General features: G+C 46.8%; 1 protein-coding gene across 1 annotated transcript in view; it reads right to left on the bottom strand.

The window, feature by feature from the left end:
- Positions 1-22012, bottom strand: part of SLC17A6 (solute carrier family 17 member 6) — a 40530-nt gene that overhangs the window by 6437 nt on the left and 12081 nt on the right. Inside the window, exons 6-12 of the mRNA XM_040409760.1 lie at positions 16084-16198; positions 14393-14480; positions 14224-14310; positions 10663-10805; positions 9656-9805; positions 8860-8992; positions 468-578 (exon numbers count right to left, since the gene is read on the bottom strand). Of these exons, the coding sequence (XP_040265694.1) occupies positions 468-578; positions 8860-8992; positions 9656-9805; positions 10663-10805; positions 14224-14310; positions 14393-14480; positions 16084-16198 (827 nt within the window). The remainder of the gene's footprint in view (positions 1-467; positions 579-8859; positions 8993-9655; positions 9806-10662; positions 10806-14223; positions 14311-14392; positions 14481-16083; positions 16199-22012) is intronic.

Here is a 22012-nt window from a genome sequence, read left to right as displayed (position 1 = left end):
CTTGACAGTTGGATCCCCACAGTCAGTAAGTGCACACTTGCAAATATTTGCATGGCCAAAATTTGTACATTTAAGCCCTGTAAGGGGAAAGCATTTAATTGTAAAAAAAAAAATCTATGAGGATAAAAACTAATTTGCATTTATTTGCTCCAAATCCATCTGTAAATGATCCGCCAGAAGCTGCCAGGAATATAAAACCGATGCAAACGAAACACATTTATTCAGATATTACTCATGGAGGAGATGAAGCAAAGGCGTGCACACGGCAGTAAACAAGCGTTACACATCTTCAAGGTCATGAATGATATCAGAAGTAAAAATGTCTTCTAAAGCAACTAGAAATGGCTGCGTCTGGTATTGCAGTATTCCGTTAAAAGCGGCTGGGCTGCGATACCAGATTCTGCCATGCAAAAGAGCGGCATTGTCTCTAGAAAACAAAGATTAAATATTCCAAATAGTGTTCTTACCAGAAATGGCAAATCCACTAAAACCTACAGCAAGGACAAGGAAGGATATGGCCATCCCTTTACTGTGTGAGTAGCCCACCACCAGAAGGAGGGTAGCTTCCATTCCAAAACCTGAAATGGAAGAGGAGAAATTGACTCAGTAAGGTTGAGCTTCTCAGGGTTCGATTTCAGAATTCATCTAGGCCGCCTAATATTATCTATCTGTATGTCTGATGGAAAAACCTAATTTCCCTTTGGATGTCTCCAGCCTATGGCTCTTCTGATGCAAAACTACCCAAAAATATTGTCAGAGGAGAGATAAATCACCAAATAGAGACACTGAGCAAGCAGGGAATGCAGGGATATTTCAAGTTGGATTGTGACTTGTAAATGCAGCTCTGGGGCTATAATAAAAGAAAGTATTCCCACCTACGGTGAGACATAATGGTATATGAGCGAACATTACCCCACATTATAAGTGTAAAGGCCTTACGGTTTTCTGCTGCAAATAGTTATACATAAAAAGTTAATACTTTCTAAAAACATGATATTATTTTCCTGTACTGATCCTGACCCTGTATTATACTCCAGAGCTGCACTCACTATTCTTCTGGTGCAGTCACTGTGTACATACATTACTTATCCTGTACTGATCCTGAGTTATATCCTGTATTATACTCCAGAGCTGCACTCACTATTCTGCTGGTGCAGTCACTGTGTACATACATTACTTATCCTGTACTGATCCACAGTTACATCCTGTATTATACTCCAGAGCTGCATTCACTATTCTGCTGGTGCAGTTACTGTGTACAAACACTGCATTAGTTATCCTGTACTGATCCTGAGTTACATCCTGTATTATACTCCAGAGCTGCACTCACTATTCTGCTGGTGCAGTCACTGTGTGCATACATTACTTATCCTGTACTGATCCTGAGTTTTACAGCAAGACACGGAGGCTTCGTATTGCTTTCTCCTTCTTTACTGACCACCAATAGCAGCAAAGAGAAAAAATTTACATACAAGGAACCATAGCAACCAAGGTCCCTCCCCACTGGCCCCTATAATAGGCCGCTCTTCCTCTGTAACTTCCTCTTTCTTTGCTGCTGCCAAGCTAAGTGCATCCTTTATTCTCTGCTGTTTTTAGCTATTGTGTTGTTGTCTCTTTTAGTTTTGAGCTGCGTACATAGGGTGACTAACCCTGTTTGCTGCTCAGCGCTCCACTTGCGTTTGCATCTTGCGTTGCAGGTGGGGGGTTTTGTATCGCTGCGCTTATCCCCGCGCTTTGGGGATATTCATTCGGCGCCATTAGGGCTCTCCCCCTCCCCCCCCCCCCACCGGTTTACAGGTTCATTCTGGGCTTGCCGTGAATATGGCTTTGCGCTTCGCTGGTCTTCCCCCACCCCCCATTGGCATTTCTACCTTTCGCTTGCGTCCGCACTGCCCGGAGGTTGGGGGGCGGGTCCTCCCTCTCGATTTCGGCGGCGCCATTCCCGGCGCTTCTCCGATCCGGGTGGCCGCGAGATCTCGGCGGCCATCTTGGAAGCCCTCTGTGATCGGCCGGCCGCGAGATCTCGGCGGCCATCTTAGTGAGGGCGACCGCATTTCGCGGGCTTCTGGGGGCGGACCTTCTGCGTTTCCTGCTTCCGGTCACTCGTTCCGGCTCCCTGCATGGTCGGCGGCTCCTGCTCCCCTGCTCCTAGCGTCTCAGGTGACCTCGGCCTTGTCCCCTGGTTTAATAATTATCCCAGCGCTGCCCCCATTTAGTCATCAGCTTAGACATGTCTGCTCCGACTCCACCTCCTACCAGTCGCCCCCCCTCCTCCCCGGTGGGACTTCACGCCACTGAGACTGATGCGCATGCACTGGCTCTGCAGCGATCAGTGTCTGACGCGATTGTGGCAGCCATGGGCTCCATGTCGTCAGTTTTGTCACAGACTATTGCTCAGGCTATGTCCGCACGTCCCGCTAGTGCTCCCTTGCAAGACCCCATTGCCGTACCGCAGCCTACCTCTATTGACCCCCCTGTATCACAGGGGACTTTGACTGGTGCGCATCTTGCCACCCCAGAAACCGTGCTTAGCTCACGGAAAAGGGCCTCTTCCCGCCAGGCAGAACGGGCGCGGACATGGAAATGCGCTAGAGCGCAATCACCGGACCTGTCTGACTCGGATCGAGCTTCAGACGAGGAGGCGTTAGCGGATTTTGATTACGGCACAGAGGAGGATCTCTCCCCCTCAGTTCAGGGCCCATCGACCTCCGCTGCGGCGGCCTCCTCTGCCAAGGAAGTGGCGTCGACTTCCACCGCTACCCGTTCTGAGGTCGTGTTGGATGATTCGGGCGAACCGATGTTCGACCCCGAGTCGTTACATCACCCTCGTTCGGCGGAATGGCTTCCCTCCCCTCATGTGGGAGCGTATTTGGAGCACTGGGTGCGTCACTCGCTTAGCCGCGAGTCACGCAATAAACTTAGGTCCGAGTGTCCCCGGCCAGTGGTCCCCAATAAGGTGTGTGACACCCCGTTGGTGGACCCCAAGATGTCGCAGTTCCTAGCCAAAACGGGTTGGAACCCAAAAAAGGGCCTGGATTCAGCGCTCCGCAGCTGCCAGGACAAGATTTTAGACGTGTTTGGTCCATTGACCAGGATTTTGGAGATGGCCGAGGCGGCTAGGTTTGAGGGTACCCCAATTGACCCGGTGGAATTGAGGGGCTGGGCCCAGAGGGCCATATGCCTTACTGGCAACGCCAATACGGCCGTGGCGATTGAGAGGCGCAAGGCAATCTTGTTTAAGATAGACCCCAAATTGGCCAATCTGGCGCTCACTGAGGCAGGGAAGGACGCCCAGGGCCTCCTCTTCGGCGAGTCCTTCATCAAGGACATGAGCCGGTTCGTGGGCACTTTTACGGCGCTGGACAAGGCCCAAGCATCTATGCGCAGGGTCTTCCAGGGACGGGCCTCTCATCGGGCCGGCAGTGGTAGGGGCCGCCTGTCCGGCCGTGCAAATTTCCAGGCCCGTGGAGCATACAGAGGTTCCGGTGGACATCGTCCTCAGTTCCAGGACCAAGGCAACGCAGCTCCGTTCTTCGCCACAAGAGGACATGAATGGCGTTCTCGCTCCTTCCGGGGCAACCCGAACATTCGCAGACCATTGGGTAAGTGCTCCCCGGATTGGGGATTCTATGGTACCTTGTGCAGGGGGCAGACTCCTGCTTTTTTCCCACGCTTGGAGCCTCATTACCGCGGATCCATGGGTGCTTACCACGGTCAGGGGATTTCACATAGAGCTCACGGGGTCCCCTTATCTGATTCCTTCCCCTCCGCTCGTTCCCCTATTACGCACGGATCGTGCGTTGGTGGACGCGGAATTGCAGTCCCTCAGATAGAAGTTGGCGATAGAGCCGGCGCCCCCGGCATTGGCGGGTGTGATCAGCAATATCTTTCTCGTGCAGAAGAAAGATGGGCAGATGAGACCGGTCATCAACCTTCGCTCGTTGAATGCGGTAGTTCGTTACAGTCTCTTCAAAATGGAAGGGATCCATTTCCTGCGGGACTTGTTAGTCCCTGGGGACTGGATGGTGAAACTGGACCTGAAGGATGCCTACCTGACGGTCCCGGTAGCCACTCGTTCCAGGGACCTGCTTCGTTTCAGGTGGGAAGTAGAGGTCTGGAGGTTCACCTGTCTGCCGTTCGGGCTGTCTTCAGCTCCCTGGTGTTTCACCAAGTTGCCGCGTCCGGTCGTGTCGTGGTTGAGGACTCGGGGTGTGCGCCTCATCATCTACCTGGACGACACCCTTCTGATGCACGAGTCCATAGCGGGACGCTGGAACATCTACACTGGACGGCGGACCTACTGTCGGGTCTCGGTTTCCCCCTCAACTGGGAGAAGTCCTGCCTTGCTCCGGCCCAGAGGATGGAGTCCTTAGGATTCACGGTGGATTCACTCTCGGAGTCCCTCAGTCTGCCGGCGGCGAAGTGGCGGACGGTCCGCTAGGAGTTGAGACATGCGCTCCTCGCTCCCCATCTCTCGTTACGTCACCTGGCCCGCATTTCGGTCCTGTTGGCCTCATCATTTCAGGCGATGTTCCCAGCCCCACTGCATTACCGGGCTCTCCTGCGACCGAAGATCGCCCATCTTCGGTACGGTGCCTCCTTTGCGGTCGCGGTGGTTCTGGATTCGGAAGCCCGGGAGGAGTTGAGTTGGTGGATAGCCAACCTAGAGGCGTGGAACGTGAGAGCGATCTTTGGATCTCTACCGGAGTTGACAATCTAATCGGATGCGAGCCTCCGGGGCTGGGGCGTCCATTGCAACGGGGTCTCCACTGGGGGTCCCTTGTCGGCGGATGAATCCCTCCTACACATCAATGCGTTGGAACTCCTGGCGGGGTGTTTGCGGCGATTTCGGATTTATGGGGTCCGATGTCCGTCGATCTCTTCGCCTCTCGGCTCAACAGTCAGCTCACCCGGCTCTTCAGCGGACGTCCGGACCCGAAGGCGATGGCGGTGGATGCATTCCTTCAGGACTGGTCGGTGTCCCGCCTGTACATGTTTCCTCCATTCTCGATGACCCCGAGAACACTCACGCAGGTTCTCCGCCATCGGGTGGACCTGGTTCTGGTGGTTCCGTTCTGGGGGTCCCAGGTCTGGTTCCCTTTATTTTTGTAAATTCGGAAGGAGATCCCTGTCCTTCTCCCGAGCCGGTTGGATCTCCCACGCAACCCTCAGGGTCTGCGCCATCCCCTTCTCCTCGACGGATCCCTGCAGTTGCTGGCTCACACTTAGGCAATTGTCAGCTAAATTGCTGGCGTTATTTTGCCTTATTTCGTGCAAAAGGGTCTCGGAGGTGAGGACTCTTGATTACGACGCACGTTCCTTTACCCCGGAGGGGGTCACTTGCAACATCTCGCGTCGCATCAAGACTAGCATTGTTTCGTGTCCTACCCCAGTTTTCATTCCTCCCTGGTCTTTTGTCCCGTGGCGTTCCTTTGGGAATACGAGTCCAGGACCCTGGCACATCGGTCTCTGGCCAGCTTTCGGTTGTTTATTCCTATTTGTCATCTTTTTGGACAGGTTTTTAGCCCTACGTTAGCACGCTGGCTTTTAATGGGTCATGTCATTGGCGGGTGTTGACACGTCTATCTTCAGGGCCCCTTCTGCGTATGGGGCCTCTGCCACCGTCTGGGCGGTTTTGGGGGCCAGATTGGGGGATGTTATGCGTCTGGCTGATGGGTCCAAGGTTACCACGTTCAGGGAGTTCTATTTCCGGCCTCCATCTAATTTGTTCACTGCAATCATTGACGGGCTTTGAACTTGCAATACGAAGCCTCCGTGTCTAGCTGTAAAACTAAATGATTTTCCTATTTCATGACGTAAAGTCATAGTTTTATTAAAGACACAGAGGCGAGTATTGCCCACCCTATTCCCTCCCTTGGGGGTTTTTTCTCGCGGTTTTTGTTACAGGGGTCATGTATCATTGCCTCTAGGTATTATTATTAACCGTTTTAGTTATTGTATTTTAGGTTTTATTGTCCTAATGTGGTTTCATCGCCATTGTATTGCATATTATTTATTACAATTTTTATTGTTCTCTGTCTTTATTCCTGTTGAGTCAGTGGTGTAGATGGTTTACGGACGTTCTGTCCTCATATCTTTGTTTCACCTAGGCCTATGGTCTGTTTTATTTTCCAGGATGAAGTCTTTCCGTTGCAGGATGCCGTGTTACCGGTGGATGGGTTCTACAGTTTAGCCAGGTTGGCTAGTTGATTGCGCTTCATGGGCGTTTGGACTGTCTGTTCCAGTTAAAGTTCGGAGTTATCGTTGGAAGGTTCGGGGTGTCAGCACCAAATGTTTAAAGAAAGAGGAAGTTACAGAGGAAGAGCGGCCTATTATAGGGGCCAGTGGGGAGGGACCTTGGTTGCTATGGTTCCTTATATGTAAATTTTTTCTCTTTGCTGCTATTGGTGGTCAGTAAAGAAGGAGAAAGCAATACTCGCCTCCGTGTCTTTAATAAAACTATGACTTTACGTCATGAAATAGGAAAATCATTTAGTTACATCCTGTATTATACTCCAGAGCTGCACTCACTATTCTGCTGGTGCAGTCACTGTGTGCATACACTGCATTAGTTATCCTGTACTCCAGAGCTGCACTCACTGTGTACACACATTACAAACCTTGTACTGATCCTGAGTTACTTCCTATATTACACTCCAAAGGGGACATCCTAAAACATTTAATGTGAAAATGGCTTACTGTAGCTTAATGCACCCTAATGTGCCTAAACCTCAATAAATTGCCTTGAAACTTTGCACAACCTAAGTCCTCTTATTGAGTGACGTTCGGCTCGCAGAGCCCCTATTACCTTTTGTGCAGCGGCTATTAGAAATGTAAAGGCTTATTCACAAAGCTAGCCGCAGGGTCAGCCATAGCTCCGGCTCAGGTCTTAGTCTATCTTGGATGTGGTGACGCATTGGGGATCCCAGCATGCATCTGTGGTTGCTGGGTCTCCAATGAGTCCCTGCACCTTGTGAGGAGGAGGCTACCTCCAGGTACACCTGCATTTAATTTACCGACTGAATCAATATGCTCCCATTTGGAGACTCATATAAATAGAGCTAGGACCACACGTTACAGAGGTGCCTTGACGATGGCTGTGCGGCTTCTACATATTTTTGGCCAAAGGTTCGTGCAACTAAAACCCCAGCTTTTGATGTATACTGTTAGACGGGGTAATTTGTTTTGTTGCAGGCCAGCTGGCAGGTGTGCTGGGGATTTTTTGTGTTTTCTATTGTTGTAAACCTTCCCATGTGCACCCTGCTACCAAGGCTGGTTATAAATTTATGCGGTTACCATCTTTTTCCAGGTCTTAGTTCAGTCGCTCTTCAGGTTTGGTCGGAGGATGGGAATGCTCAAGTGTAGGAAAAGTTTGACTAGGACTGAAGCCTACAGGAGGCCTCACATGCTGATTGAGGAGGAGGACCAGAGAACCTGGATGTCCACCGAAGGTACATAGTACTGAAATGGACCTCAGGAGCAAGTCTGGTGTTTCTCCTACTGAAGATCTCATGCCTCTCACTATTCAGCTGTTGCTCTAATACTCAGTGTCAGCCTGTGCTCCTATACATCTGAGTTGTTTTCTGTACGTTAAGCCACATTAAGCTCCCCAAAAAACAAGCTTAATGTCACTCATTTGCTTTGTGGGTACCCAAAACCCATGAAACTTCCAGGATGAGTTTGGGAAGCTGGGAACTTAGGTTGTGCAAAGTTTCAAGGCAATTGATTGAGGTTTAGGCACATTATGGTACATTAAAGGGAACCTGTCATCAACTTTATGCTGATCTCACTGAGGACAGCATAAAATAGTGACAGAAATGCTGATTTCAGCGGTGTGTCACTCATGAGCTAAAAGTAAGTGGTTGCTGAGAGCCAGCATCATAATCATTGCAGCCCAGGCCTTGAAAAGAGTCACATCTACCTGAGAAGAGTCCTGGTTATCCATAATCTCCTGCTCTCCCCCACCTGCTGATGATTGGCAGTTCTCTCCTTGAGAGAAAGGGAGAAAACTAGGTAGAAGCCGGTCAGTCATCAGCAGGGAGAGCAGGACTTTATGAATAACCAGGACTCTTCTCAGGAGGCCGTGACTCTTTTCCAGGCCCAGTCTGCAATGATTGTGATGTTGGTTCTCGGCCACCACTTACTGTTAACTTATAAATGACCGACCGCTAAATCAACTCACCTGTCTGTACTTTATACTGCTGTTAGTATGGGCAGCATAAAGTTGATGACAGGTTCCCTTTAAGCCATTTTCACATTAAATGTTTTAGGATGTCCCACTCCAGAGCTGCATTTACTATTCTGCTCTCATCTGAGAAGTGGATACAAATGCTTTGTAAACACCCTGGGCTCCAGACTGATACATTGTAGAAAACTTCCAGTGAGATTTACCTCTCAATGATGTATTAAAACATTGTCTCAGATGGATACACTTGTATCCACCTCTCAGCTGAGAGCAGGGCTAGTTATGTACAGGTAAACTGCTTCTGAATGTAAGAGTGTTATAATTCACTGAGAGAGATATTTGAAATACAAACAATATCGAAAAGTTGTAGAACTTTTCATTCACTTTATTTTTTATAAATAAATAAATAAATAATCCTTTCAATTTTATGAATCAATGGAATATGTGGTGTGAAATGTCAGCTTCTTCTATCAGAAACGCGCTGGAAGATTTTGTTTTCTGTGATCATTATTTACTCCAAAAATTACAGACAATTCTACCATTTGAAAAAAAAAAAAGCTAAAAAAAATATGTAATAATAATGATAATTATAATTATGAATGATACAATGCAATAATAGCAACCATTGGGGGGGGGGGGCACCATAGTTTATTGCCAGCAGCCGTGTCACTGACCTCCACAGTTCATAATCTTCCGAACAGTTGTGGTAGAGAGAATATTTTTACTTCGTAGAAAGTCAGCAATTTGTCCCCCGATAGGCACGATGATCGTCATGACTAGATGTGGCACCGCAGACAGCATTCCAACCTGACACAAAAATACATTTCCATTTAAAGTCCAGCTCCAGAGCCGTCCCTTTATACACAGGTTATCTGAAGCGGGTTGTACGGGATAATAAAAGCATCACTGTTTTTTTTCCTCAAAATCAGCGCCACCCATGTCCACAGGTTGTCTTCAGTACTGCAGTTCAGCCATGTACATTTCCACTGAGCTGCAATACCTGACATAACCCATGGATGGGTGCGGCGCTGTTTCTGCAAGAAAGCAGCCATTTTTAAATAAAATTCTAGACAACCCCTTTAAATTTCTATCTAGGTCTATTTCTCCCTTTCCAAGGGGCAGAGGAGGAAACCTGTCTAAGGGGATCAACAACAGTCCGCCTGGGCCCCCATCCCTACTACAACCATGATGCACCTCATTTAAGGAGCACAAGTCACCCCCAATTTTTTGCAGCTCCTGCTCTTACGCTTTAAGAGGGGTACTGACCGACCAAGCAGCTGTGGGTGCACTCCGGTCACGTACTCCGATCCCGGGAGGCATGAACCAACACGAGACTAGGGCCAATTTAGTTTTTGCCTCCCCCTCCCTGTACTTGTCCTCTGCCTTGACTAATGTAATAACCTTGATTATTTTGCAGCTCGGCAGCCCCCAGCCTCATTCACTGCACCAAACTATGGAAAATAATCGCACCTTGCTAATCTCAAATCCAAACACCTCTTCAAAATACGCCGGCTGGCTGATGAGCAGAAGGTAAAACGTCCAGCTCCGGCAGAAATTTGCAACTATGATTGCATAGACAGGCATCGAGGTAAAGAATTTTCTCCAAGGAGTCTTGAATTTCTGGAAGGGAAAAAAACATCAATTGTTGATTGTATTGAAATGAGTTATAAGGGGGTCAGAGTAAGGACGGTGCCCCCACAAGTCTACCATCCAGCGAAGTCATATATATATATATATATATATATATATAACTGGAATAGCCTGATACAGAGCTCCAAATCCCCTGCCTAGGCATAGAGTTACATGATGCAATTGTGCTTATCTGCAGCCACCACTAGGGGGAGCTCAGGAGATTACTGTACTGTTTTATTATTGAGTTAAGTGGATACATTGTATGCTGAGAGCTATTGAGCTCCCTCTAGTGGTGGCAGTCAGCATTTAACTCTAGGTCAATGCAGGGGATATTGAGCTATGTTTCAGAAAAACGCAGTTCCAGACCAATAAAAAAAAACAACTCACATTTTAAAAATAATTTGCACAGATTACTATCAAAATTCTGTTCAGATGTTCTGTTATCTAGGCATATTTATGACTTTGCTCATCTTGGTCTGAATCAGAGTTATATCATGCATTATACTCCAGGTACATCCAGAGCTGTCTTGGAAAACTTTGCCAATTTCCCTTGAAAAGTGGCTGTAAATTATTTTCACTCCCAAAATCAATGGGATGCAGTAACGGAAATCTACAATCTATAGCTCAGACTGTGTGAGCCCCCAAAATACATTGTTCCTTTGCTATAGGAAAGAAGCAAGAATTCTGAATGCAGCTCTGGATGTGAATGGAGAATAATAAAAAAAAAACATGGTAAATGTAAAACTTTTGTTGACACGTGGAGTTCTATTGATCCAATATATACTGTCCACATTGTATGTAAGTCAATGACACATGATAGCAGTAGGTGACGGTATATATCTTACTTCAAGTCCAACCATAAGGTTGGCACTCTCGCCAATGCTCTCTTCAATATATGTGCGCTCCTCGTCTGTGATGGTTGGGTGCTTAGCCGGGCTCTCGTAGGACACCAAGATCCAGAAGAGGTACCAAACTAAACCAAAGCAACCTACATAGACAGAGGGACAGTTCATAGATAAGGTCATCACAGATGCATATACTGCCATTCCTATCCTCTGTCACCTCCGCAGCCTGTGACTGCCAGGAAGTAGCAGGAGAGCTGATGACAGCCCCACCTCATTCCTAATGTTCTAGAATAGTAATACTGTCTGCTTCATGGGAAATCAAACAATAACCTTATACAAATACACATCCCTCAATATCTGCATCTAGAACTATGAAAATAAAAAAAGAGTCCCAGCAATCTCAGGCCATGGAAATAGTGAATCATTGTGAATTAAAAAATTGGATTTTATACAGAAATAGATAGATAGATAGATAGATAGATAGATAGATATGAGATAGATAGATAGATAGATAGGAGATAGATAGATAGATAGATAGATAGATAGATAGATAGATAGATAGATAGATAGATAGGAGATATAGATAGATAGATAGATAATGAGATAGATAGATAGATAGATAGATATGAGATATAGATAGATAGATAATAGATAGATAGATAGGAGATATAGATAGATAGATAATAGATAGGTAGATAGATAGATAGATAGATAGATAGGAGATATAGATAGATAATAAATAGATAGATAGATAGATAGATAGATAGATAGATAGATAGATAGATAGATAGATAATAGATAGGTAGATATGAGATAGATAGATTTACAATGAGCAAATTTCTCAAAATTTGTTTTGACTCATTCAAACCTGCAAAAAAAATTGACAAATCGATTTTACCCGAATCAGAACGATAGAGAGATATTCCCCTGTGTGACTCCTCTGGGTGGAGATTAGGTTTCCTTCCACATGGAAGAGAAAGCCTCCAATGATACCAGACAGTGTCGGACTGGGGTGTCTCGGGCTCACTGGTAAAATCCATTCTGGGGGCCCGCCGTACAGCTACATACATATAATACCTGCTTTACACAGCAGCAGCGGGACGCTACACGGTGATGTGGCCCCTGCAGTGACTTTGAGAGAGCAGGTCCCTGGGTAAGGCCTCATGCACACGACCGTTCCACTTTTTACGGTCCGCAAAACACATAAGCCGCCCGTGTGCCTTCCGCAATTTGCGGAACGGAACAGGCGGCCCATTGTAGAAATGCCTATTCTTGTCCGCAAAACAGACAAGAATAGGACATGTTATATTTTTTTTGCGGGGCCACGGAACGGAGCAACGGATGCAGACAGCACACGGAGTGCTGTCCGCATCTTTTGCGGCCCCATTGAAGTGAATGGGTCCGCATCCGAGCCGCAGTTTTTGCTTCAGAAGAACGGTTGCGTACACGAGGCCTTATGAGGATGCCGGCCGGCCGGTCTCTGTACCTGCAGGCACCTTGGCCGCCTGATGCAGATATAATAATAAGCTGGGCAGTTTGCTAAATAATTGACCCAGTTTTTTACATGAGCATAGGCTGGTGGATATGCTGTACGCTGCCTCTATACATAGTGCAGTCAGTGTACAGTGTCATTTGCCACTTGTGCTGGAGTGGGGGGACTAAGGGCCCACTGCGGGATTCACATGTTCCTCTGTGGGCCAGTCTCAGCCTGATGCCTGATATTAGGTATCAATCCAATAAGTCAGTGCATAGCCTTTTAAACAACCCATGAAGCCTAATATTTGCATATCCTTTTCCCACAAACCCAGAGGAGTGTTGCCTGGCCTGGGGACACCTACTAGGCCAGGGATCAGCAACCTCCGGCACTCCAGCTGTTGTGAAACTACAATTCCCAACATGCACACTTGCTAAGCTGTTCTCAGAACTCCCATTGAAGGGAAAGAAGCATACTGGGAGTTGTAGTTTTACAACAGCTGGAGTGCCGAAGGTTGCTGATCAATGTACTAGGCACTCGCCATAAGAATAAATGGAACCCCTGGAGCCCGACCAAGGCCTCTCACCTAGCCAAGTCAGTTTTCTCTGCTCTGCACTGATGAGGGGTCATGTACGTTATGCTTCAAGGCAATTTGCACACTAAGAGGAGGATTTATCTTGATTATAGGACTCCTCGTGTTGGAATTTCTATCTCTCTCTATAGATAGATAGATAGATGATACAGGTTATATTGGGCTGATTCTTTCTCTGGTCTATGGACTGTGGGATATAAATCTGTCCCCCACCTCAGTAATCCCAATTAGTTAATAGCTCTGGCATAGAAGGATCCTGAGATAAAGCTTCTTAATAAATGCACCTTCACTTAGGCGAGGCTTTCCTAACAACGAGTCCTTTCTGGCAGCCTACGGGGGTTGAGGCGCAGACCCCTGTGTGTCGTACTGTGCTGTGTTTGACAGCATCTGACAAATATCCGGAGATTTTAATCACCTAGAACATAATGTCTCACAATACAAGTCTCTTAATTGGCTTCTGGGATATGTGTTGCCGTTTTTATTCCGGGAACGCTGCTAATTAAACCACCTAGGTCACAAGTGAAAATGTTTTCAGCCGCCCGCTATTTTCAATTCAGCACGTCCTGCGGTCAGTAATGAGGATCCTCCTAATCCCACTGAACGGACATCTCATTCTGATTTTGAGAAAGAAAAAAAAACCACAGCTGCTATCTTCCAAAAATGGCGCCTCTTCTGCCCGCAGGTTGTATGCGGTATTGCAGCTCAATCCCATTCACTTCAATGGAGCTGAGTAGCAATACCAGACATGACCTACGGCCAGCTGTGGCACTGTTTATGGAAGAAAGGAGCCATGTTTCTCCAATCTTGGACAACCCCTTTAATATTAAGAATACCAAATGGAAATTGTTGCACTAAAAGGGTTACTTTCTGCTCTTGGGGGTGAGGAAAGCTCATGGGTGCAACAAAGCTCATGGGTGCAACAGGGTGCGATCGGCAAATGTTGTGCTCTTCAGGAGTCAAATGTATAGTATATGGCAATCACAAATGTATCCTAAAACTAGGGGTTAAAGGAGTTTTCCAAGATTTTTTAACTGGATAGGTCATCAGTATCTGATCGGTGAGGGTCCGACATCAAGGACCCCCACTGATCAGCTGTTTGAGAAGGCACCAGCCCTTGCAGTAATGCCACAAACCAGTGACATCTGTTCATCGCCTAGGCGTAGTTCAGCCCCATTGAAGTAAATGGGGCAGAGCTGCAATACCGATCACAACCACTATTTGATGTATGGCGCTGTGCTTGGTATGTATATATATATATATATCAGACTATGATATATGTCCTTATGCATTGAGCTGCATAGGGAAATGCATAATGGGGGGGGGGGGGGGGGTCCTAAGAAAAATTTGGTTAGACCTCCAGTGGACTGTGCGTGGTCCATATCATAGAACATAATATAATATAAAGACTGACAGTGACGGGATCATGGCTGCAGGAAGATGAATCATTTGGGTTCCGTTGCGATTCACATATGACATATAATCTCCAAGGACTTACCATATACATAGAACACGGACGACCATCCTGTATATTGCACTAAGATCCCAGCTAGAGGCATGGCGATCACCGCTCCTGCATAGGACCCTGGGAAGAGAGGACAGCACGTCTGAGAGACACCCATGACAGGAGGAAAGTGATAAGATGTCTGAAAGGGTTAAGTATTTACCACAAAAAGAGGTGGTCGCCAGGCGACTTCTTTCTAGCGGAGGGGCCCACTTACTCCATATTCCATGACAGGCGGGGTAGGTGACACCCTGGAAATGGTGCATAAAAAATACTAACCAAATGGATGTAATCGTACCATATGGAGTGCTTATGATATGATGTAGTGTAATATAAGAAATCCTAACAGTTAAATAGAAGACAATATAACATGCTTTGAGAGAGGGCTAGTGTAGCCCAAAATGCGTAAACCATTGTATTGCTTAAAGAACCCGCTTTTTAAGATCTGCTGGTGTGAGGAATTACATAAGATATATCATAGCAGGATAGAACAATTAAATATGCCACAATATAACAAAGTATAACATAATATAGTACAATAAAAAACAGCACAATACAACATAAATATAATGTAACAACCTAGCAAGAGATAATCTAGGAAATAATATCATGTAGTATAAAATATATAATACCGTGCAAAATAATAATGCAATGTAATAATAAGGAAACAATTTAAAATATTTTTCCTCCCAATACCTCAATATTTTTTAGTTAGGAAAGGAAAGTGTTCAGCGACCAGGCTTGGTATGCTGTAAGGACCCCACAAGCAGCCACCCATATCTCAGCTTCCTGGATCCATAAAGAGGACCTCTCGCCCCTACTGATATGTCTGTTTTTGTAACTACTTGCATTCCCTATGTAACAACAACTCTGGAGCTTCTATTCGTATTCATCTATGTTGTGTCATTCCTTTATTATTCCTACTAGAATACTACTAGTTATTCATGAATTGCTACCAGTTTGCAATGATGGTTGAGATGGGCGTTCCCAGTTGGGGGGAAGGGGGGTGTCTCTGTAAAGTCTGACACTGGGAGCGCTGATTGGATAGTGTCAGACTGTGCAGAGACACCCCCCCAACTGGTAACACCCATTTCGACCTTCATTGCAAAGTACTAGTAATGAATTCATAACTTCTATCAGGAATAATAGAGGAATGGCACAGCACAGAGTCATAAGAATAGATGCTCCAAAATCATTATTTCAAGGGGAATGCAAGTAGTCCCTGAAAGAGACATGTCGGGGAGGTTGGAGCCGCTCATTGGCTGCAGTACTAGAAGGTCTGTTATTTACATAGTTTTCATTTTTCTCCTAATATTTCTTTTACTATTTTTTATAGATTTTAGCTTTACTCAAATCTTATTCTGCAAATCAATACAACATTTGGGTAAATTTCCATTGACCCTGCCTTTTTTGGAAACATGCAGTTACATTGTATCTATAATGACACTGTCACCTGGTAACATCCTTCAGTGCTTGCCGCGGGCGCTGTGTCACTGAGGTTTGGCGTGGCAAGCAGCCGAGAATTTTAACGAAAATTTAATTTAGAAATTTCTCTGTTTTGCATTTTTCTTTAATTTTGGGAACTGTTTTTGAAATTAATTAAAGATGAACCTCAGGCAAAACTAGCATACTAAGCCAAGTCTAGTGCAGGGCCTAAGGAGCGGAGCATGATACAGATATTCAAATAAATTCTAATGACCTGTGTCATGCTCCGCCCCCTCACTAGACCTGAAACTGTTCTAAATGGAGCAGGAGACGCATCTGCATTTAGTGATTTCACCAAAGATCTTTCCTCCCACGCTTAAAGAATAATTCCCAACCTGACAGATCAGTCTGCAGTCACAGAGTCAATACCTCCACAAGCCCTTGAAGAATCCTTACGAAGATCACACACCCATAATGCACTCTGGCCGCGGATGGAATAAGCATGTTCAAAGTGGAGGTGAGCACTATGGCCGCCCCAAACACCCTGCAAAGTCAAGAGCGACACGGTTAATGGAGGCAATAAGGAGTACTATCATTATCACAGACATGCAAGGAGCAAGAATATGGTATCTTAAAGGGAACCCGTCACACTGAACATGGCGTCCGACCTGCAGCAGCGCGCTATAGAGCAGGAGGAGCTGAGCAGATTGATGTATAGTTTTGTAGGTAGGGGCTTAGAAAGGCTCATGGGCCATGATGCAAGAGTTCAGTTTGGGCCCCCCTTCCCTCAGTGCTTTGTGGCCAGGGGCAGGGGAGCACATAGCCCTCGTGATAAGGCAAAAAAAGAAATGGCACCCCCCTCCCCCATGCCAAATTCTTGACCTAACTAGAGCTGAAACGATTACTCGATTGAATTGAGTAATTAGACACAAAAAAATCCTTGATTAAAATTCTTTGCATCAAGGATTCATTTGTGTCATGTGACCACGGAGTGGGAGTGAAGCGCTTGCTATTATCTACCGCTCCGTGGTCACCCGCCGGCCCGCACCGCGCTGCACTTTCCTCCTGACACGTAGTCAGGACATAGTGCACGTAAGCTTGGTGGCACTGGGGTGGAAGCTGGTGGCACTGGGGGGGAAGCTGATGGCACTGAGGGGACAGCTGATGGCACGGGGGGGAAGTTGGTGGCACTGGGGGGAAGCTGGTGGCAGTGAGGGGAAGCTGGTGGCACTATGGGGGAAGCTGGTGGCACTGGGGGGGAAGCTGGTGGCACTGGGGGGGAAGCTGGTGGCACTGGGGGGGAAGATGATGGCACGGGGGGGCTGGTGAGTTTTTATAAAGAAAAACAATCTTTAAATTTTTTGTTATTAGAGTACTTGATTAATCGTTGGATTAATCGATAGAATACTCGATTACAAAAACAGACGATAGCTGCAGCCCTAGACCTAACCCCTTCCCTCCAGCCAGAGGTGTTACTTGACCAGCATGCACTTCCTATAATACTGATGTCTTCTTATGTGGCACAAGGGTCTTTGGGCCCCTCAGGCTCCTGGGCCTTGTAGCGACTGCCACCTCTGTACCCCCTATAGCTACGCCCCTGTTTGTGGGAAAAGATTGAGTAGAACTTGCATTTCATTTACATAACTCTGTGGTCTTTCTATACCTAGGAGTCCAGTGGGTGGTCCTATATGACATAGCTGTCATTCATCACTTAGTAGGACAGCCCACTGGACTCCTTAGCCCGGACCATGCAGATTTTATTCAGGATAGTCAGTCTCCCGCCCTGGAGGACCCGGCATGTCTGTACTTTACGCGGATGTCCCGGTAATTTCAATGGGTACCATGTAATGCATCATTTCACCTGTGGTGGCGCTGCAGGAGAGGTGAAGTCAGGGACTCTCAGCACTGGAGATATGTGAGGGATCATTGAGGTGAGGAATTTTTATGGATAACGTGTCAGCCAGCCCCATTGAGGAGCACCACAGCCAACCTCCTCCAAAATGGTTGATAACACAGAACAATAGATCACATTACACAGCAAATGTGGAGAGAACAAGGGTAGACGTCATATTGGATTTACATTTCTCCTCAAATTATTCCGTTTGGCAGGTTAGGTCCTTGCTTGGTTGGGGTTCTTTTTGCCTAACATTACCCTTCACTTATGAGTGGGGGAAGGGAACCGACAACCGTACACAAAATGGCATTAAGAGTAGTTGTCAGACTGTAGAAGGACAGGTGTGCCTCTAATAATCCAGTATTTTCAATGATTACTCTGCCGTCACCATCACTGGGAATAATGAGAGACGCTGCTGTATGTATTGCCGGTGATTATATCATCCAGCCACCACCTGTGCACCAGTCCGCCCCATGGGGACCACAAGAGTGAGTGACTGTGAGATCATATCCCCAGGGGCCACCGACAAATATACACATATGGGATGGGACCAATATAATATATAACCTATTCACCTGACTGCACCTCTACATGTGCAGCTTGTGGATCACGGATCATGTGAGATTACCCATGGCGGCCCATCTGGTCCCCGGATTGTGAAATGCCAGCATTATTTGGGCTGCCTTCAGATATTGGTGGCTTTAAGAAGGGGCTGGTTTAGCCTGAAACACGTAGCAATTTCATCAATAGAATAAGCCTTCTCTCTACCATCTGTGGATCACCTCTGCTGACCATCAAGTTTCACGACTAAAGCTGACTTTTGTTCTTTCCATCTCTCATATTGTCTTCCAAGTGGAACCACAAGATGTCCCATTCATCGACAGATGCTACATAGCCAGAAGTACTGTAGGTAGAACATCTCTTCGAAACCCGATGTCCTTTCTTACCTTTCTTGTTGGCTCTAGATGAGTGGCATGAGCAGTGGCGGATTACAATAGGGGCGTTCGGGTCGGCAGCCCCGGGCCCAACACCGACTGAACGCCCACATACTGCGGCAGGGCACAGGAGCGCATAGTTCCCTGCCCCGCCGCCAATCACCTCCATAGGCTTCAGGCCTAGTAGGCCTGAGGCATATGCGGTAGTGAAATCCCTGCGCAGGTGGGCGTGATGACGTAATCGCGCGCCTGTGCCGTGGCGCAGCACTGTGACGTGCGCGCGCCTGCCTCTTCCTGCCTTCCTCTGCGAGCAAGCGCCTGGCCCTGGACATAGGTGAGTATTTAGCGTTCCTTCTCCCTGCGCTGCGATTGGACAGCGCTACAGCCAGGGAGAAGGAACGCCCACTAGAGAAGCTGATGTCTCCTCCCCATCGCTCCGATAGTAATCAGCATGTGGAGCAGGAGAGGAGACAGTAATGGGGCACAGCAGGTGAACGGAGCGGCGCCCAGGAATAATGGTGAGTGCTGGGACATCGCTGGGCGCCGCTCTGTGTAGCCTAATACTTAGTCTGGTCTGGACCCAGGAAAAGTAGACTAACCCATAATACAGGAGGCGGGTGCCGGCAGCAGAATCGCATTGCCGGCACCCTGCCCTTGACAGGAAGCTGCGATCAGCGGTAGTTAACCCCTCAGGTGCGGCACCTGAGGGGTTAACTGCCGCTGATCTGACAGTACCCGCCTCCTGTATTAAGGGGTAATTATCATTAGTGGTGCAGTGTGCACCCCTCAACCCCCCATCCCATTAAAATCATTGGTGGCACAGTGCGCCGGCCCCTCTCAACCCCCCAGAATTAAAATCATTGGTGGCCACAGGGTCCTCTCCCCTCCCCCTCATTGGTGGTGCAGTGGCAGCTTCTGATCGGAGCCCCAGCAGTGTAAGCCTGGGGCTCCGATCGGTTACCATGGCAGCCAGGACGCTACTGAAGCCCTGGCTGTCATGGTAACATCCCTGATGCTGTGTGCACAGAGCACAGGGATAGTGTGAAGTCCTATTCACCCTGATAGAGCTCTATCAGGGTGAATAGGACAAGGGATGAAAGATCCCAGGTTCTGGCCCCTAAGGGGGGAAATAGTTATTAAATAAAAAGTGTAAAAAAAAAAAAAAGAAATAAAACCCCCACCAAAATATTAAGTATGAATCACCCCCTTTTCCCAATTTCACATATAAAATGTATAAATAATAAACATATTACATATCGCCACGTCAGAAAAGTCGAAACTATTAAAATATAAAAAAAATCTATGCGGTGAACGCCGGAACAGAAAAAATAAATAAAAACTGCGCGATTCGCCATTTTTTAAAATGCGGAATGCATGTGGCTTTTTTGGTTTATTTTTTTTGCGTGGTATCGAATGGTATCGAGTATCGCAATACTTTTTCATGGTATCGAAACCGAATCCAAAAATTGGTATCGCAACAACTCTAGTTTTGTATGAAATAAAGTGCTACTGGAATTTCGCAAAGAAAAGGCTGGACAAACCTGTTCTTTTTTCATTTATACAAATCTTGCTTCCAATCCGGGTGAGGAAGCGGTCCGTGCCTTCACGAATGAAGTTTCCAGACAGGTGAGAGCTGCTCTGATTACCTTTTGACAGTATATACTGTATGTATAGAAAACTGAGAGAGCGGCTGATGGGCCTTGTCTGAGACAGAAATATTGACTAGCCATAGGAGTAGAGGCTGCACTGGAGAAGATTGCAAAAAAGCTGCTGTGGGGCCCAGTCATTTCTAGTTACGCCACTGCCGCAGCCTCTTCATACAAAAAAAACTAAATAAAATGAAGGAAGGGGCCCAAGTTGGGTAGACAGCCCCGGGCCTATCATGCACTTAATCCGCCCCTGGGCATGAGATAACCAACTTTGAAAAGTTTTCTTTTGCCATTCACCTCAAGAGCAAAGGTAAGCAAGGACTCATCTAGTTGATTGTCAAATATCCAAAATTCTGTTGGCTAAAACAGAGTTGTCATCTCCCAACCTTCTAGGGAGACTTACACCAGATTTTGTAACGTGGCCCAACCACTGAGCCAAAAGTGCATGATTGACGTAACACAGCAGGTGTGAACCCATTGTGCCAAAGAACAAATTTGGTTTAGGGCTACTCCTGAGGGCATTATCAAAATGGTTTGCTGGTTTTCACCCTTTTACCCCCATATGGGGATCTGAACTTTCCTTTGGGGTATTCAGAGACTGCTAACCCAGGCGGTTTAAGAGACACTAGAGTGAGGCAATAAGGGGACAGACAAAAGTGTTGTTGGTAATAGGTAAGTGCAGGCGACAGAAGGTAGAGGTCAGGCATGTGAGGTCAGAATAATACAAAAGTCCACCTTTGCAGGACAAGACAAGCTAGGAACCTGTAGCTCAGGCACCCTCCTGTAGGGGAAGGTACCCTATATACTGCAGAGAAAACTGCCATTGGTGGCCTAAGTGCACTCGCCCTTTAAGACCATGAAAAAGTGCACACATACACTAAATGAGTGAGCGCCAGGAAGCAGGCAGGGAAGACTATGAGTGGCCTAATGCTTGGAACAACGAGAAGAGGAAGTACTCAGACAGCCACGCCAGGAGAGAAGAGGAGATGACAGTAAGCAAACACCTTCAACATCGCAAGTGAGATTGAGGACTGGCATTGAGTGTTCAGACCAAGCTTGCAGTAAGAGTTTCAGTCCATCCACAGCCACCTTCTTCTACAACAAACTCAACAGGGGCAATGTCATGCTGAAACTGTAAAAGAGCATCCCCAAATCATTGGCACCAACTTTGATGAGCTCAAAGTTCTTCACTGGAAAGAACTAAGGGGCCAAAACTATGAAGACCAGCCCAAGACCATGGCTGCTCCTCTACGAACTTTAGCTCCTTTGAACCTAAGTTCATTCAGATGTTTAACACACCAAGCTCCAATGTTGGTGGCTTTACATCATAGACATTCAGTTTAGTTGGTTGGTCAAGGAACCCTATGTCGGCATTGATTCCAGAGTTGGATCCATTCAGTAATGAGTGTTGTAACTGAAGAAGGATGATGTTTAGGTGTATTGTCCTTGAGTAAGGATGTTCTCTTCGTGGTGTACTGCTTTGCATGAGTTAGCCATAAGTGTTGCTGAATTGGCCAAAATTAGGACTGATGTCCATTGATTTCATCGTAAGTATTTGAAAGACAATGAGGACCCTTGACCTGGTTTGCGTACTTTGGTAAAAATACAGGATGCAACAAGGACTTTGCGGGAGAATGGGATTCTGGTATTTTTTGGGTTGTACTTACAGAGATGCTGGCCTGATGGAAATTACCAATAGGCTGTTAGGTGCACTACACGTAACCTTGCGACTGCAGCTAAGGTAACCTCTCCAGCAGCCTGGTATTCAGCACATGTCATGGAACGCGTCCATAGCTCCTTCATACATAATTGGACAGCATTGGGGTATGATATTAGAGAAATGACCCAAGAGAGGAAGAAAGTCTCCCCGGGAATTTAGA

Source organism: Bufo bufo, chromosome 10, assembly GCF_905171765.1.
Source record: "Bufo bufo chromosome 10, aBufBuf1.1, whole genome shotgun sequence".
Taxonomy (NCBI): Eukaryota; Metazoa; Chordata; class Amphibia; order Anura; family Bufonidae; genus Bufo; species Bufo bufo.
This window is presented reverse-complemented; position numbering and strand designations above follow the sequence as displayed.